We start from the raw sequence: 17,574 nt of genomic DNA on the forward strand, positions 1-17,574 counted from the left end.
TCCAGTCTCAACCAGTTGCATCATGGCTTAAGGAAAACAAATATCCTGCTTCGGCCCGCAAATGGTCCGAGTCGAATGCGATGCACTAAACATGCGATGGAATCTCTGGCGGCATTCAATGGTACTGCACCTCAGAGACGTCGAATGGGCGCACAAAGCAGCAAAAGACAGGATGGATAGGTTGCCAGTGTTGACTGCCTCCTGTTATTGTCCCTAAATGATCCGTCTTCTAGGCATCCTGTCCGCTCAGAGATCTGTCTTACCATTGAGAGAACGGAACTTAGACAGTACTGAGGGGCTGCACCCTCTACCCCGCAACTTTTTTCCCGCTGCCCGCCTCAAGAACCGACCTAGCACCCGCCGAAGCCCCAGTATTTCTACATTAATATCCTCCAGCTGATAATACCTCCCCGGCTGAGGATATGTCGCTGCGAGTTTCAACGTACTTCTAGTCGCGCTATTGAGGCTTTGACTTCCCAATCAGATCTCCGAGAAGAGATACATCCGAATACGGACTGGCCCATCGACGGGGCTGAAGCAGCTCGTAGCGTGTACATCATGCTTAGTAAGAGTACAGTACTCCTGTCTGGAATCCCACTCCTTTTCCGAGGGCGGCTTCCGCCAGCTGTGGGCTTGCGCTGGTCGGAAGCGGGACTCTTCAGAAGCATCCGACGGACGAAACCCTAGGAAAGCAATTTCAGTCCTGTAACAGAGCTGGAGGGCTTCATGACAGCTTGGTTGGCTGAGTTACCACTACCTACTCCGCCGCAGATAGAAGAGTACTGTCTTGGCGATACATTTGGGTTGCCTCGCTGGGCGCTGGACGTGCCTCCTGCATGGAGAACGCCCGCCCCCAAATTTGTATTAGTCTCATCTTGGCAGAGCGGAAGTCCGAACTGCGAGTAAAGACTGGCGATACTCCATCGCTTTGCGGCTCCGTACTGACAGTAAATCGTAGCGAGGGCTATAACGACGATATCACCCGTCGCCATACCCCCTCCCTCGTGGCACGGCTGCTATATTAACGCCAGCCAGCCTTGGCCCAAGGCCTCGTACCTCTGCCAGACTTTCCGATATTCAAATTCATATGAACGATGTCTCTTTTCACGTACCGAATCACCCCACGAGACAAACACGATTCATCCTGGTATACGGGCCAGACGGCACGTTTTCTGGGAAGCTTCTCTCAGCCTTGGGTATTAGGACGAGCCTTATGAGCCTGGGATATCGACAAAAGCAAAAAAGAAAATCCCATGGATTCATATTTCCATTTGGTATTGATCATCGATAGCCGCGCATATGCCATAATTGATCCAGCCACACGACTAAATATCGCATGGACTAAGCGGAGCGCCACCAGATGTTTGTCAGAACATATCGGGAAACACTTGAAGAGAGTCGGCGGCACAGTTCTGCCGAGAAAACGGACAAAAAAGCCACATGACCGCCTCTGATGGAAAGAGGCCAGTGTCCTTGCTCAGCTCCGGATGAGGATGGTAAGGCTGAAGGCTAGTAATTCAAATGGCGTTGTCCCCTGAAAAGCACAGGCGGCAAACTAGGGGGATCAGGGGTGGCGCAGCTCGTAAGCGCGTTCATGGGAAGAAATAGAATAGGTACGGAGTACTGTGACCCTATCAATCGCAATAGGTGGCTGTTGAGGGGTAGTATGCGGTGCGACCGTAAGCGACCAGTGGCCGAGTGAGAAAAATAAAGAAGAAAGCAAACACACCTACGCCTCTTCATGCAGCCCATATAGCCTGATCTTTCAAATAGGAGTCCGTAGACAAGGTGGCACGTCAGAAACGCCACTTTCTCTATCTTAAGAAACCTGCAACCCTGAGCCACCACCTATTACGCAGGTCCAGACTGTTGGGTTAAGATAAATATCGTCTTCGCCTGGGGATCTTCTTCGTATATGACTGTGCCCATGGTCTCCTCAATGATTGTTGCAACCGCTGGCTGATCGTATCCTAGTGCATACGCATACTCCAATACAAAACATGCATCAGTCGTCCTTCTCCTACAACTTGACCCGGGCCTACCCATTCAAATGGCTCACTCCGACTGTTGTCATCGGCGGCATCATCACAGCTATCCTTGTTTCCTTTATCAACTTCGGATCTACAGGCTATGAACTCGTGCCCACGTCATCGAACAACCCTAACGGAACTGTCGACGACCCCTCTCGGTATGGAGGAATTCAGTGGCCTTCATATCTTGTCGGAAATACTCAGGCGACATGTGCGCCGGTCACCTTGCCGTTAAACACTTTCCTCTACACTCAAAATCATGCCATTGCTTACACTTTGAAGAGTGTGTGGCGGGAGAAAGATGATGGTACTAGAGTCGATTTAGGCTCTCTTGTATACCATAATAACACGCTTGAGAGATGCAACGTCACTGAGGTGAACGTGGACGTCTTGGGCAGATACACGCAGAGTCCACGCAATACAGGAACAACGGGCGCAACTGTACTGGCCCATGCTTTGGTCAGCTGTACGGTAGACATCGATACCTCATTAACCGAGTCGGCACTAGGACCAACATATGTCGAGATGAGGGGCACCTATGAGGCCGCCGTTTACCCCAACATCAAAACATTCTTATCCCGGAACAAGACAAGGTCTCCCAGTCTATATTGGGGGGAATCGATACTCCGCACGTATGCGGCCTTGACAGCGAAGACTTATATACTAGATGTATACGACTCGAATCTGGACCGGGCAGAACAAAGGAGATACAATGCTGCAATTATACTCGAACGCCGAGCCGAAGGGACAGGCAGCGATACTTACGAAGAAACTATGAGTGATGACTTCTTTAAAGTCGACTGCTTCACGGAGGGGAATATCTGTGATAACCATAGCATCCCGTCGCTGGCGGCACACGAAAAGACCGGTGGAGGGCACCCCTATCCAAACATTTGGAAGCACGTGAATCTACTGGGGAAAGGGATGTGGCATACGGTATTGGCAGATCTCGGACATAGCGAGTCGTACGTGCCCAGCGAATCGTTCCCTTTTCTGTCTTCGATTCAATGCCGAACGACTAACACCCAGCAGAAACGTGCCCAACATGCTCACTCGACCAGATTTGCTTGCCAACCTAACCGGAGGCCTAGCCAGCGATGTCAATTGGTATAATACGCAAATAATGCCAAAGACTCTCAATATCAGCAACCAACTCGACAATGATCTTGCGTCGACAGCCTTCGACCCTGGTGACAAGGCGCAAGCGAACTTAGGGGCCACCCCAGCCTTCTTCTCGACGAACTACATCTGCCAAGTTCCAAGTACGAAACCGGCGGGTACTTTGTTTTTCTCTATTCTGGTAGCGGATCTGGTGTTGCTCCAGGCTGTCTGGCTTATATTCCGATTCATCGTGGACATGGTTGCGCAGCGCAAAGACCCGTCCCTACGGCACTGCGCAGGATGCAACCAAGACATAGAACTTGCCGATGTAAGCAAGTCGAGCTCGACGACCGGACTGCTGCCGCACAATAACCCCCATGGCTCTCAGTCAGGGAACGACTAGATGAGCAGGATATCGACAAGTCAAGGGGTTAGCCGTCGGTGCAACGGGTTAGGAGAAATTTGCAGAGCCTGTTCCTTGTATAGCAAGCCAATATCGTGAAGTGGGAGAAAAAAATAGGATATGGAGAAATCATCAAGCAAACCAGAAATACCGGATACGTGGTGAAGATACGGACAGAGAAGGCGAGATAAAATATGCGGTGCCCATATGCCTGAGATCAATACATAAATCGGCTCGTGGGTCAAGAAAAGGTCATGGTTACCATCCCATGGTCATGTTTCAAGCAACATGGATATGGTGAATATCACAGCTTACAAGAGGCACACAAATTTTGTACAGACTCACGAGCTGCGTACACGCCCCCTAACAATTCAACTTAGAGTAGATCCCCTTAAAATCTTTGAAAATTCCTCGCTCACGGCTCCCGTTATCATAGTATCTTGTAAGCCAAAGATGTTCACCAGCGGTGCCAGAGCCCTTCCTTCTTTTCTCACGCTTTGGTACGAGGTAGTTGATACTTGCTGCAGGCCCCCACTGCTTATATGTGGTCTGTCAGTCCTTGTACAGTACCTGCTCAGATTCATTAACACCCTCGCCACCGCACTAGGTGCTTTTCACTAAAAGTTGCCTGCAAATCCAAAGCATTTGGAGCGCGGGAGCTAGAAGGGGTGTTAATGAAAGTGAGCACGTACTGTATATGCGTCTAGATGAAGCATACTATTTCGTGTTTTGGCTGACATAGAAGCGAGCATAAGATATGTACGCTACTTGGTGATAATGATTGTCAATTATGGTCCGGTCCATGCGGCGATGCTGCGTGTTCCCTAACGGATCACTCTGTAGGACACATCAGGTTGGCATCCGCTCTCCCCACAAACAAGAGGTTAGAGAGCCGCATTGGTACTAGGGTCAGTGACGACCCAATCAAAAGGACGTCCCCAGAAGGTATGAAAACGACAGTGCCGGCACACGGTGGTATTGAATGATGATTCAGCGAACACGAGAAGGGCGAGGACAAACAACAACGGTCTGCGGCTGTGGCGCCGTGGGTAAAAGCTGGGGCCGCTACTTAAGCGGGTAAGGTTTGCTAATATTAGCGACAGCTAATCGGGCCATCGTCGCTTCGGATCACCTACACGTAAAGGGCTAGCGCCCACGGTCCTTATCCGAACTGGGTCTACGGGTAGGAAAATGGGCTGTTCTCGGTTCTGTGCCGCTCTTGGCGCTCGCCGCGCCCCCCCTGACTAAAGCAATTTTCATTTTCTTTCTCTCTGGGCCGTCCTTAAGCTGCTGCCTAGCTGCCTGCCGCGATTGTGGTTCCCGGACAACAGGCCGTCGACTAGAATAAAAAGTCGGCGCCATCCCCCTTGCTTCGGAGGCCACCGCTTGTTTGTCTTTCTCGTCGCTCGCAATTGTCGCTCGTTTTTTTTTTCCTGCCTTATACCCAGCGCCTATCTTTTCCCCGACTAGGTAGGATTGCTAGTCAGGGCTATTATTAGTTGTCGGTCTTGTCTTGTTCCACACCCACGCTCGGTTGCTTCCGAAGTGGTATCTGAAAGCTTAATCCGCCGATCTTGCTACTCGACCTTGGTGGTTATCAACTTGGATACATAATCTCATCAATCTCGGGGAGGCTTTTAAAGCCGCCTTGAAAAGCCGTTTGAGCGTTTCTTGACTCGGTATAACTTGGGAACGAGAAGAAAAAAAAAGTCACAAGATGGATCAACCACAATCACCGTCCCCGGTCCAAGGGCAGCAGCAAACTGCAGCGCCAACCCAGCCGGTTTCTGTCCCCCAGCAGCCTCGCGCGTCCTACGCGCCCCAACAGCAAGCAGCGGCGCCGCCCTTCCAGCAGCCGGCGCCATACTACGCCTACGGCGCGGCGCCCCGCGTCGTCCCCTTTGACAAGAACTGGTACTGGGCCAAGATCGGCCTGACCATCGCCTCCATCATCTTCGCCATCATCACGCTCATACTGGGCGTGACCCTGGCCCGGGGCCCTCAAAGCGACATGTACGGCTCCGGCTACGAGTACATCGTCATCCCCTCGTCGTCGGCTGCGTCATCTGGGACGTGGCCTCGCTCATCGCCGTCGGCACCCGCCTCGTCCGCCACCGCCGCGCCTCCAACGCGCAGCAGCAGCAGCAGCAGCAGCAGCAGCAACAACAACAGGCGCAGCAGGACAACGCCCACCTTAAGGGTATCCACCCGGGCGCCCATGTCGGCGTGGACCTGATCCTGTGGCTAGGCGGCCTCGTCACCCTGCTCTTCTCCTTGTCGTCCGCCATCGGTTATAGGTACAGGGACCGCATGTGCGAAGACGACTACTACCTCAACTCCGACTACTACCACGACTACTACGAAGAGTATTGCCGCGCGGATGCCATCGCCGCGAGGAGGAGTTACGTAAGCATTGGGCGGGCGCTGGTGGCTTTCATTGGCCTTCTCACGTAAGTCTACTACAATCACGCACAAACTCGAACCAACCTAATCCTCAACAACCCCGGGATGTTCGCCCCTTTACTGACATGCCGTGTTCTTTCTCCAGTCTCACGCACTTCATCATCTTCGTCCGCGCCTGCGTCGAGACCAACCAGCGCAACCGGATGCGGGGACCCATCATCATGGTCCCCGCCCAGCACATGTCCATGTACATGACGCCCCAGCAGCCCGGCATGATGCCCATGATGCCCCCGCAGACCTACATGGCGCCCGCCGCGCACAACGAGAAGGCCGCCGCCGCGCCCAGCCCGCAGGCCCATGTCGCGCCCGCCGAGGGCTTCTACGCTCCCCACCCGCCGGCGGCGAGCCATGCGGGACAGGCGGTATAGACTGTCGCGCGCCAGATGGCATGGCGGTTGTTGGCAGAAGAGGAATGATAGTGTTCTGACCTGGCTTGCATACTATGAAGCGTACTTAGTTCATGAATAGACATAATCAATAATAGCTAAAAAGATAAACCAATGACACAATACGATGTGCGTCCCTCGCTACTGTGATCGGTTTGGTTGATCAGGCATGCCAGCACTTGAACCAGTTGACAAGCTCTCAGTGCTCGGGCCTCCCTCAACCTGAGCACCTCCTTGTCCCGGCATCATGTTCTCTTCCAAAGCCTCCATCAAATTGGCGGCTCTCCGAGCCAAAGCCCGGGCCTCATCTTGGCGTTCTGAGTCGTGGCTGACATTTCTGAACCCGTCTTTCCAGCGTCGCCACTCTTCCAGCGGTATTCGAAACGGACGTTGATATGACTCGAGAGTCTCCGAGGGATTCATCACCTCCCGGAAGATGTTCTGGCCGCTGTAGATTATCCACTGGGCCGCAGCGGAGACGTGGGCGTCCTGCCAGCGAGCAGCGGCTTCTGCGTCAGAAGCAGACAAACGGGAGGAAGCACCAACTTCGAGGGGGGATACACCGAAAGCATCTATCATGACCGAAGCTAAGTACGCCGAAACCTCGCTCCACCAGAAGAAGCAGATGTTTGCATAGAATGCATGCACGTTGATCCAACGACGTGCGCGCTCGAGCTTGGCTGGCCCGTCAAGGTCGCCTTCTTTATGAGGAGCTAGCCGAATCTTTTAGTAAGCGTGAATGCGTGTGTGACCGGTGGATGAGAAGTTTCCACGGGCTTGGCTCCCCCAGTCGAAGACCATGGGAATTGGAAGGGGGTGAGCAAACGAAGACTTACGCTTATAGCGGCTATCTAATACGTCGATAATTCCGGCGAAGTCGAACCTGTATCGGGGACCATTTGTCTTTGGCCAATTGCCAGCCTGCACATTGTACATTTCAGCAATAAGAAAACCCCAAATATCTGAGACGCCTATCGGCTGCATAGGATCACCTACCAAGTTTTCAACAGTTCCGGTTTTGGGCGTGCCGCGAAGGGCGGAAATCAGCCGCGCCAGCTTCGTCTGGGACGGGTGGTAATACGGAATCTGCTCCGCGGCGTCGAGGAGGACGTGGTACACCATCGTGCGCTCCGCCGATTCTCCCTTGGGGGCCGCGTCTCCATTGCCGGGGAGGATCTTGATGATCTCGCAGAATGCCTTCTTGACATTTGTAGGTTCCAAGGAGAGGAGATGGTTGATCAAAACTGTGGCACACCTTCCCTTGGCCATGCCTGCCCGTACATATAGAGGGCCCACACGCGTGTGTGGGCCCTCCCTCATGCTGAGCACATCTTCGGGGATTGTTTTGAAATCGAATCGGAGTCTGAACAGACCCGATCGCTCCATGATTTGCTTGGCTGCTCTGTAAGGGTTGAGAGTATGAGGAAGAAAGACCTCGAGGTGGTTAGGCAGCCAGTGAGGGCATCTTCGTAAATGTTACCTGGCCCAGGAGTTGAGACTGGGCCGATGGCAGATGGCGAGTCGATACACAAATAAACAAGTCAGAACGCACGCTTGTGGTTTGAGTTTCATGTCATCGAGCTTAAACGAGGTTGACTTCGTAACGAATCGTGTTAAAGCAGGGGGGGTCACGCCCCGAAACAAACCCAATGATCCTCACCATGTGATCCTCCCATGACACCCGCCATTTACATATGAAATCCAATCAAACAGCTCTCTTTCTGTCTTCCTGTACAAGGAAAAATTAGCGCTCCCTTCTCACTAACCCCCACAATATTTGACGCACCAGCTGCAGGACCCGGGCGGGTTGTTGTTTAGACCCCTTCCGAGTCGGGGGATGGGGGCCGCCTCGGCTGGGTACTCGTGGACCACCACATTTAGTCGCACTCCTTGTAACAACCACACCAAGCTCATCGCCACAGTTTTCCACGCTCCCACCCCGACAGTTTTAGGCTAAGCAACACCCGGTTTACCGAAGAATGAACTCTTCGAATCCGCGCCCCTCTTCCCGAGCAGAACGAACGGCCTGGCCTTGCATAAGGTCATAGACATAACAGTCTCCGAGGAAGATGTAATGGTCATGTATTGGTCGGAGGATGGCCGGAACGCGCATGCCCGCCAAAACGACAAGAACGTCCCCTTTGTCCATATATCTTGGCCCTAATCCAAGATAACCCTTGGCTGTGGTGAAGAGCGCAAATCGGCAGTTCGCAGGGATCACGAAGTTCATCAATGACAACATCTCACCTTCCAGCTTTTGGCGTAGCTTGCCCCTTTCAAAGCCCCAACATTCGTCGTTGTTCCTGCCTCTGCCCGAGATGTCGTCGTGTTGGTGATGTAGAAGATGCTTGAATTCCTCGGTCGGCATCGGAGGGGAAACCTCGTCGGGTTGGACCTGCCATGCTTCGTGGAGGGCCTTCCACGTAAGTACCATCCGTCTTAGACGTCTGGATTCCCGAGGGTCCATTTCATGACTTGGAGGGCCCGTGCCACTCATATCTCTGATGAAGGTGCGGAAGAGTACTTGGTTCCGAGGGATGCCCGCAAGCAGTTCTTCAGGCAAGTTTTCTCTTGTGAAGTCCAGCCAGGATTTCATATAATCATACCAATCCTGGTATACATGGCCCAGTGGCGGAGGTTTGATAGATCGGACAGTACAACAGTGAATGCCACGCACCGTCAGCTCTCCTTCGTTACCGGGTACACACCATATGTGAGGCTCTCCGTCAGAAGCCCTTGCACGCTCTTTGATATGCGGACTGGATCGCATCAGTGACGGCGGAGCTTCTCGTCGGGTCTGAGCGGTCAGATCAATAACCCACGAGGGTAAATTTGCGACCTTTTTGTGCGTGGTAAGCTGGTGTTCGAGACACAAAACGTCGAGTTTCCCGGAGCGCTGGATCTCGGCAAGGGCGAAGTCGGTGTAAACCTGGTTCACAGGCAGCGCGTAATCCGGAACTATTCTACTCCGCTTCTCTGGCGAAGCCAGCCCTAACAAGGCATATATCTTATCTCGAGGGTTTGTTGCCACCGAGTGCGATGTAAAGCATACTAAGTCAATCATGTCGTAGTCTGCCCGTCCTGCTGGGCGGTCCAGGATCCAACGAATGGGCTCCAGCGGCTTTAGCGCGTCGGTCATGATCCATCCCCCGAGGCTTTCTGTATATGGCTCTGGGTCCTCCTCCGTGGCCATCATCAAATCCCCCTGCGACACTAGCTGGGAAAGTTGCACAATAGCGTTTCTGAATGTATACCAAGTCAACACCTTTTTACCGCAAATAAGGAGCGGAGAGGGGTTGGCGGATGCAAGTCCGATTTCTTGTAGGATCCAAGATCGAGTCCAATATGGCCGGCGAAACAACTGTCCCATGGCATCCCATCTTGGCTTTACTGACTGATCTCGCCACGATGTACTCAGAACGTCTGATACGGAATTAAACTTCCTGCTGCTGAGCTGGTTCGTGAAGGCTAATTGAACCCCGTGGTCTGGAAGGTGCTTGTTGAATGTGAGCTCAACTCCGGGAATCCCGGGCTCCTTGTCTCGTCCTATCTCAATCTTGAAGACTGGTTCATCTTCCTTTGTCGCAGGGCATGATGTACCCGGGTCGCATACTGTGGTCGCCACAGCCTTGCAAACAGACATCAACTTGCTCATGTAACCTAGCTGAACGAGAAGCCCCATGGCCGCTGAGCTACCATCATTCTCTTCGCCCAGCCACACCAAAACTCTTTTCGCTTTGGAGTAAATGTCCCCCATCAACGGAATCTGACTGTTCTTTTCTGTGATGTTGCTCTGGTCTATACAAATGGCATCAAGCCAGATATGGCGCACATTTGGTATCGTCTCCAGGGGCAGCATCTGCCTGAGGGTGGTGATTGCCGCTATAGCATTGATGGTATGCACGACCTTATGCTTATTGATGAGAACAGGCCTAGTAATACTCGCGTCCCCCAAGTATAAGATAAAGCATAGTAAGGCGGTGCTTCGTCTATTGGGAATGCCTGCAGAAGACAACTAGGCATATCCGACGACACTCCGGGCTTTTCTATCAGTAGCAATCGAATCTCGCGCTCATCTTTGTTCAATGGCTGGTAGAGTGGCATGGCTAGTTCCGTGGCGACAGCGTCGGATGGTAGAGAAGACGTCTGAGATGCACCGGATGGGTTATCTGCTCTAGCAGCACTTCCTGGACATAGTATCTGCCGTGTCGTCATCCCGCCATTCGCAATTATGCAGGCTCTTATCCAATCCATGTCGTCCCAATCCATGTCGTTACTGTCTCGTTGACTGCGAACGAGATCCAGTGGAGTTTTGAGCGTATCTGAGATAGGATTCACGTCGGGATCCGCCTCTACCAAGAGATTGACGATGCCAAGGTGACCATTTTTGGCAGCCCAATGCTAGATCTTTTTAGAAGGCGTGCGATCGAGCCGAGCTTAGAATGACTTACCAGTGGTGTCCACCCGAAGTGTGTCCTGAATGAAGGGTTCAGTCCGCGGCGCAGCATAGTGCGTACCTTGTCTGTCTCGCCACTGGCCGCGCAGTTGTGCAGCGCACTTGTCCCATCGAGTAGCGTTATGTTCTTCTTGGCGCCGGAGGCGATCAAGATATCAGCAACAGCTTCGTGGTCTTTAGATCCACAAATTTGACTGAAAGGGGTGTGTCCCTCGTTGGTTCTGGGGCTGACATCGGCTCCCTTGGATAACAGAAGCTCCACCATCGTTGGGTTGTTCTTTTCCGAGGCCACGTGAAGACATCTCAATCCTTCCGCGACTCGGTAATTGACGTCAGCCCTGCCCGAAAGGATCGCCATGACCGCATCAGAGAGCCCCTTCTCAACTGCGACGAACAACGCCACCTGTTCCAAGGCAGGGCTCCAACTCAGCAGGTACCGCTGACAGACTAGCCTCTTAATAGCTGTGTGGTCATTGCGTAATGCAGCGACGAGCAAATCAAGTCCCGTCTCGAGATAGGGCAACTTTAAACGAGTGACGAATCTTGGGAATTGAGCTGCCAAAACGATCTTCTGGGCCACTAATCTGTAGACAGTGTCAATGTCAGCAGTATCCAAATCATGTACCCTTCCCTGCCATAGAGCATTTATTGAGCGGCATCTTCGCATCCAGCAGACAAGCAACTCGGAATCGGCTGTCATTTCTGCATCAAAGTCCATCCGGCCCTTCCCTTGTCCGGAATCGACGTTGTAGGCACTGCCATGATGGGCGACGAGTTCCTGTATCCAATGACTGAGGGGATGTAGTGAGTTGAGTGAAGAAGACAAAACAAAAAGGCGAAAGAAGTGAGAGTCCAAAGCATTTGGTCAGTCGGTGCACACGCAATACGTAGTACCGGAAGGAACTCGTCAGCAAGTCATATCCTGCAATTATACCATCACATGCGATCAGAAGTCGGAGCTGCCGATCACATCAGAAGGTGGGGCAACGATACACGACAATTTCAAATGAAGTATGTGGGATTTCTTGTACATATCCATAGGCTCTGGTGAATACGACGGCCTCTGGGTAGACATGTCTTTTAGGATGGTCTTGTTGGGCACCTGACCCTAGCCGGATTCAAGGGAAGCTACTAGCTCTCAATGACTACCAAGTTCAGTTATCATCACGGAAAGAAACGGTCAAGATAGTGTCTCACAGCCCAGCCTTGTTGCTGACAGGAAGCCATAGTGCTAGAAATTCATGGACGGAGGAAGTGCCAGAGCCCAGTGTGTCATTTGGAGCAACACCAGTCTCGCTCTGTGTATCCTACGCGGGGGCGTACCCAGTTTCCGATCATGATGCCTTAGCGCATTGAAGAACACAAGATTTCAATCTCGTCTAAACAACGCGGCAAATGGGTTTCAATGAAACGTTATACAAGTGCTGCGAGACGACAGAGATCAATATCTGAATCCAACACAAGCACAGCCTTCACAACCATAAGCCACGTGCAATATGGTTCGAACGAGGCGTTAAGGTTTACCAGAACCAACCGTGGCAGCTGCAAACTTTGGCCTAGCTCTTTCCCTTGTACTCGTTCATTTCGTTTCAGCTTCTGGAGCCAGCCACCAGCATTCCTCTGTCAATCTTGAGACATCACCTCGATTTGGCCACCACCATGTCATCAACAATACTAGACAGCACCAACTGGGACCTGGAAGTCTCGGACGATGAGCTGCAGAAAGCAGTGGTCCAGAGAATCCACCTCTGTGCCCTGCGCAACGAGTTCAACGAAGGCTCGGACGACCAGCCCCCCACCAACCACTGGGTCATCTGTCTCGAGACCGCGCCCAGTTCCAGCATCATGCTCGACATGGCGCCCGGCTACGGCGAAGACGGCCTGCGCGGCAAAATCCTCGTCACCGCGATCCGCGACCGCGCCTACACGGACGAGACGCTGCGGAACTTCCCGTACGAACTCCTCGACCGAGACCGCCAGTCCCCCACTACTACCGCGGCCGAGATCCTGCGACTCATCCAGGCCAGAGGCCGACACAAGTACACGTTCTCGCCGGAGTGGGAGGGCTGTCGCTACTGGATCTCCGTCGTCGTGGACGACTTGGAGACGGAGGGAATCGTGGGTGCTGGCACCGCAAAGGAGGCGTTGGAGCAGTTGAGTCAGTATTGGAGATGTCCCGACGGAAGCGAGGCGAGGGAAATGAGAAAGGGTGGATTCGCGTAAGTCATTGTCACTGTCAGTCTCTTTTGATCAATCAATCATACCACGAAGGGGTAAAACCCGTGTTCAACCAAGGCTCGTCAATTTCTTCAAAAGTCCTGCATTTCTCAGAGGGCCCCTACTTATCTATCTATATCGCAATATTATCATCCATGAACATAGCAAACATAGCCCTGTTTAGCGGGGCGGGCTGGGAGGTATCAATGGCCATCAAGTCGTCGACGTCGGGGTACCAGGCCAAGCCCATCTGGACCGTGGCCTTGGCGACGGTGCTGATGAGGAGCCCCGCCTGGACGAGGGCCGGGACGTATCGAGAAAGGGGGCCGACCCGGTCGCCGGTGATGCGGCAGTTGCCGAAGATGCGCGGCCGCAGGAAGGCCCAGTTGTCCTTCTCCTGCTCGAGCACGGCCTCGGGGAACTCGTCCCGCGACGGGCGCCAGAACTGCTCCAGGTCGTCGCGGCCGGACCACTTGGTCGGCACAGACGGCAGCACGAGGCGGCACACCATCTGCAGCCGCTCGCGGAGGTGCAGGTCCGCGGCCTGCCGGCGGCGGGCCCGGTGGGCCGCGGCGGACTCGAGGGGCCGCGGGGGGAAGAAGGTGTCCTCGCGGCAGAGCAGGCACTCCTCGTTGCCGACGAAGGCGTTGTGGAGCAGGAGCACGGCCTGCCGGACCATGCACTGCCGGCAGTAGATGTTCTTGGACCGGCCGGTCCTGGCGTCCATGGCCGGCAAGGGGGCGTCGGGGCGGACCGTGAGAGGGGTGTCCCCGCCGCCCCAGACGCACTCCAGCAGCAGCGGGAGGTTGCACTTGCCGCATGCGGCGCTTTGGCGGCATATCGGGCACTGTTCCAGCTTTTCTCCCTGCTGCTTGCGGCAGTCGCGGCCGATCAGGTGGCCGCAGGGCAGGAGGCCGGTGCGCTCGAACGTGTGGCCCGAGTGGTCGTGGTCCGGCGCCGCGAGCGCCTTCCACGAGTCGCCGGCGGCGGCCGGGGAGATGTCGAGCACGTGCTCCAGGCAGATGGCGCACATACTGCAAAGGTGGTGCTGCTCCTTGGGCCCCTTCTCGCCCTTCATCCAGGCCACGTACTCGGGAAACAGAAGCGAGTGCTCAATGGTGGTCGTCGGAGCGTCGGCGTGGAGGGGCTCTTGACCGGGGGTTGGGTTCGAAGAAGCCATGACTGTGGTCCTTGGGCTACTGTTTGGTAATTGGGAAATAAAAGGCGCGATAGATGTGTTGACAAGGATGACACGCTTGCGTGAGTGTCCGCTGGCCGAAACAAATCTGGAGTTTCGGGACGGGCCAATCGTATTATATGTATTACCGGCACTCGTAGACTATTATACTGGTGTCGACGAAAGATCATACAAAGCGATTGTTTGAAGAATTGGCGGAAGGACAGATCGCTGGGATAAGACGCTGCGCTCATGGTGCATTGGTAGACACTATGACAGCACAATACCATTGTAGGCAGGACAAAGACTCTGTTCAATTATTGTCTTAAGGTTTCCTTTTTGGTACAGTGCCCGGGCTTTGTGAGTCTTGTAGCCCAAAATAAGCTCCCCACGCGAACTGTTGTAGTGACACAAAGACACAGGAACCAATCGCTCTAGGCCTGTTATAGGAACACAGGCTTTCAGAACACGGGAATTTAAGTGCCACTGTAGTATACTTAATAGTCAACTAGGCTACTTAATTGGCAAATAAGTCGCTAGAATAAAGACCCGATTAAGCCCTTTTTTGATACCCGTACACGCGTATGCATCATCTGATATCCTAACCATCCAGCCCTGGCAATCATGGCTGGAAGTAACACCACCACCTCGGCATGGCTGCCGGACTTCATCGGCTGGCTGAAAGAGGCAGGCCAGCCAGGCAAGCGTCGACTCCACGCCGAGTGTTCCATCTGCCTCTCCATGCTGGATATATCCACCGACGTCGGCGACATGGTGACCCAACTGGTCCAGGCGGGCTCCCCCGTGCCGGTCGAGGACTTTTATGCCCAGAAGCAGCTGGAACCCACATCCGTCCTCGCCTGCGGCCACGCGATCGGAAGCCACTGCATCCGGAAATGGACCGCGGCAGGCCACACGCGCTGCCCCGTCTGCCGCAAGAACGTCGCGTGCCACAAATGCAAGCGCATCGTCCCGACCCCGCAATGCACGCCCCTCCAAGACCCCCTCGGCCACCACAGCTTCGCCCCCTACGAAGCCATCCTGGAGAAGATCCCCTGGACCGACGGGGAGCGACCTACTACCCTCGTCGTCAACGTCAAGGAAGCGCCCAAGCGCTACTGCGGCGTCTGCGTCAGCCAGCAGGCCATGTTCCTCATGAACAGCACCTTCCTCCGCAACGAAAAGTGCCTCCTCTGCAAGCCCCGCAGCCGCTTCCACAAGTGCGGCGAATCCGAGTTCCAGCACCGCGCCCGCCGCGAGCGCGCCGTCGAACACCTCTTCCGCACCCGCCTGCGCAACGTCTGCGACCTGCTGTTCGCGCGCCCCGGGCTGCGCCGGCCCGAGGGGACCGCGGCGGCCGCGCGCCGGGCCGACTCCCGGGCAATTTTCGCCGCCGAGCTGACCAAGTTGCACGCGAACACGGGCATGCTGGGGCTCCGGCGCCGCCTCCTCGTCGATTGCTATCATCTACGGGGCCAGCCGCGCATGACGCGCAGGGCGAACGCGTATCTCCTCGGCCTGCTGGCGTGGACGGTGGCGAATCTGTCGCGCGAGGCGCACTTGGATCCCATCTGGTTCACGGGCGTCGAGCACTTGATGGCGGTTGACGGGATGCGGCCGGCGATTTCGGGGCGCAGGAATAGGGGGCGCTGGGAGAGACGGGTGAGCCGGGATTCTCGGGTCTTGCCGCCGACTTTTTCGATGGTGTTGCGGCGGAACAGGGGGCGGTCGAATGGTGAGTAGAAAATGGCCGAAATCATATCTAAAACGTTTGAGGGGGTGTAATACATGCAAAGAAGTTTAGGCTTACATGATGCAAATAGACGAACATGCCGCAGGTGCCTAGGCAAACGCTGCACATGAATAATATTAATTCTAGCTCCCTCAAAAAGTTGTCGTCCGGTCTTCTTTCATCATTTCGCGTGTAGTTAAACTCACACGCCCGCTTCTCTTCTCACTGTTTACCCCTGTTGAATAGGTTTCGGTGTCATCAAGGGACAATCAGGCATACCTGAATGAATCGTTGCATGAATGCCCTGTACATGGGTTACAAGAGAGCTGCTTCTAGCAAAGCCTTTGTTGGCCAGGTGGGGCCTTTGTCTCGGACCAGCAACCTTGTCTGCTCAAGTGGTCAACAAGGACTGTAGAGATATGTTGCTGTTGTGAAGTTACCATGTGGGAACTGCTCTCCTGCCATGCTGAGGCGGAAAATGATCACTGCCTGTCATAGGAATCCAGGCATGCTACATCTAAAACTTTAGGTGCCTATCTAAGGCTGGCTTGATCTACCGACTGTATTAATAGATAGATAAGTAGGTAAGCCATCTGATCCGCACGTCTACCAATCCCACGGGCTACGCCTCTGCAGATCTTCATCATTATCTCAGAAGCCCACAAGCTAACCCGAAACATCATGGCTCCCATTGCCCAGAAGGTTGCTGAGGCCGAGCACTGCCTCAAGTCCACATGGCTACCGGAGTTCTTGAGCTGCTTGCGCGAAAGTGAAAATCGACCAAAGCCGGCAAGAAAACTGCATGCCGAGTGTGGCATATGCTTCAAGCTACTCGACATCTCGACCAAGGTCGGAGAGCTGATCGACAGGGAGATCCTAAAAGACCGCAGCCTTACGACGGTCGAGCAATTCTATACCAAGATGCAGCCGGAGCTCGAGAAGACCGCCTTTCTCCCCTGTGGCCACGTGGTGGGAAACACGTGCCTGTCGAAGTGGGTGGCCGGACAAGCCAAGCCACAATGCCCCTTTTGCCGCCAGGATTTCGGGTGCAGTCAATGTAGCGCCGCACTGTCGCAACTAGCGCCGGCGATAATAAGAAAGCCTGCCCTCTTTGCAACCAAGAAGACGCAAGGCAGCAGAAGGAGACAGTCGAAGAGCACCGCGCGCGGCGGCAACGGGTCGCCGACGCCATCTTCGAGGAGCGGCTGCGCGGCATGCTCCGGCTGGCGCGCCCGCCCCGCGGGGCTCGGCCGAACCGCGCGGGTTTTGAGGTCGACGAGTCGATGTGGTGGTGGAGCGACCCGCTCCTCGACCGCCTGAAGAAGCATGAAGGGATGTTGAACCTCAAGCGCCGCATCTTTCGCGACTGCCCCTTCACGCGCGACACGGCGGGCCCGCGGACGAGGCTGGACCGGGCCGACCTGAAGGGGTTGAAGGGGGCGGTCGAGCGGTTCTGTCGCGACACCGAGGGGAGCGCGTACGGGTTCGTTGAGATTGACGAGTGGATGGCGGTGGATACGAGCGTGCCGCCTGCCGTGCCGGATCGGGGGCCCGGTTATTGGGTATTTCCCTCAGGTCGAGCGAGGGAGGACGATTGATCAACCGGACA

At 54.5% G+C, this 17,574-nt stretch overlaps 7 protein-coding genes across 7 annotated transcripts; 5 read left to right on the forward strand and 2 right to left on the reverse strand.

The window, feature by feature from the left end:
- Positions 1–2,000: 2,000 nt before the first annotated feature.
- Positions 2,001–3,534, forward strand: PG985_008127 (uncharacterized protein; the record flags this gene model as incomplete). Its single annotated transcript, XM_066827895.1, has 2 exons — positions 2,001–2,995; positions 3,063–3,534. 2 exons carry the CDS (start codon positions 2,001–2,003, stop codon positions 3,532–3,534), a joined length of 1,467 nt encoding a protein of 488 aa, XP_066682807.1.
- Positions 3,535–5,251: 1,717 nt separating this feature from the next.
- On the forward strand, positions 5,252–6,365 carry PG985_008128 (uncharacterized protein; the record flags this gene model as incomplete). The annotated part of the gene is made up of 3 exons (XM_066827896.1): positions 5,252–5,572; positions 5,707–5,984; positions 6,083–6,365. 3 exons carry the CDS (start codon positions 5,252–5,254, stop codon positions 6,363–6,365), a joined length of 882 nt encoding a protein of 293 aa, XP_066682808.1.
- Positions 6,366–6,524: 159 nt separating this feature from the next.
- On the reverse strand, positions 6,525–11,601 carry PG985_008129 (uncharacterized protein; the record flags this gene model as incomplete). The annotated part of the gene is made up of 6 exons (XM_066827897.1): positions 6,525–7,084; positions 7,220–7,785; positions 8,357–10,315; positions 10,414–10,784; positions 10,835–11,423; positions 11,585–11,601. 6 exons carry the CDS (start codon positions 11,599–11,601, stop codon positions 6,525–6,527), a joined length of 4,062 nt encoding a protein of 1,353 aa, XP_066682809.1.
- An 897-nt stretch (positions 11,602–12,498) lies between these two features.
- PG985_008130 (uncharacterized protein) lies at positions 12,499–13,062 on the forward strand (the record flags this gene model as incomplete). The annotated part of the gene is made up of 1 exon (XM_066827898.1): positions 12,499–13,062. The coding sequence occupies one exon, from the start codon at positions 12,499–12,501 to the stop codon at positions 13,060–13,062; it is 564 nt and encodes a 187-aa protein (XP_066682810.1).
- A 127-nt stretch (positions 13,063–13,189) lies between these two features.
- On the reverse strand, positions 13,190–14,236 carry PG985_008131 (uncharacterized protein; the record flags this gene model as incomplete). The annotated part of the gene is made up of 1 exon (XM_066827899.1): positions 13,190–14,236. The coding sequence occupies one exon, from the start codon at positions 14,234–14,236 to the stop codon at positions 13,190–13,192; it is 1,047 nt and encodes a 348-aa protein (XP_066682811.1).
- Positions 14,237–14,857: 621 nt separating this feature from the next.
- PG985_008132 (uncharacterized protein) lies at positions 14,858–15,976 on the forward strand (the record flags this gene model as incomplete). The annotated part of the gene is made up of 1 exon (XM_066827900.1): positions 14,858–15,976. One exon carries the CDS (start codon positions 14,858–14,860, stop codon positions 15,974–15,976), a length of 1,119 nt encoding a protein of 372 aa, XP_066682812.1.
- A 670-nt stretch (positions 15,977–16,646) lies between these two features.
- On the forward strand, positions 16,647–17,563 carry PG985_008133 (uncharacterized protein; the record flags this gene model as incomplete). Its single annotated transcript, XM_066827901.1, has 2 exons — positions 16,647–16,957; positions 17,047–17,563. The coding sequence occupies 2 exons, from the start codon at positions 16,647–16,649 to the stop codon at positions 17,561–17,563; spliced, it is 828 nt and encodes a 275-aa protein (XP_066682813.1).
- Between the last annotated feature and the right edge of the window lie 11 nt (positions 17,564–17,574).

Source organism: Apiospora marii (genome assembly GCF_038362585.1).
Source record: "Apiospora marii strain CBS 49790 chromosome Unknown utg000005l_segment0_segment0, whole genome shotgun sequence".
Lineage (NCBI taxonomy): Eukaryota > Fungi > Ascomycota > Sordariomycetes > Amphisphaeriales > Apiosporaceae > Apiospora > Apiospora marii.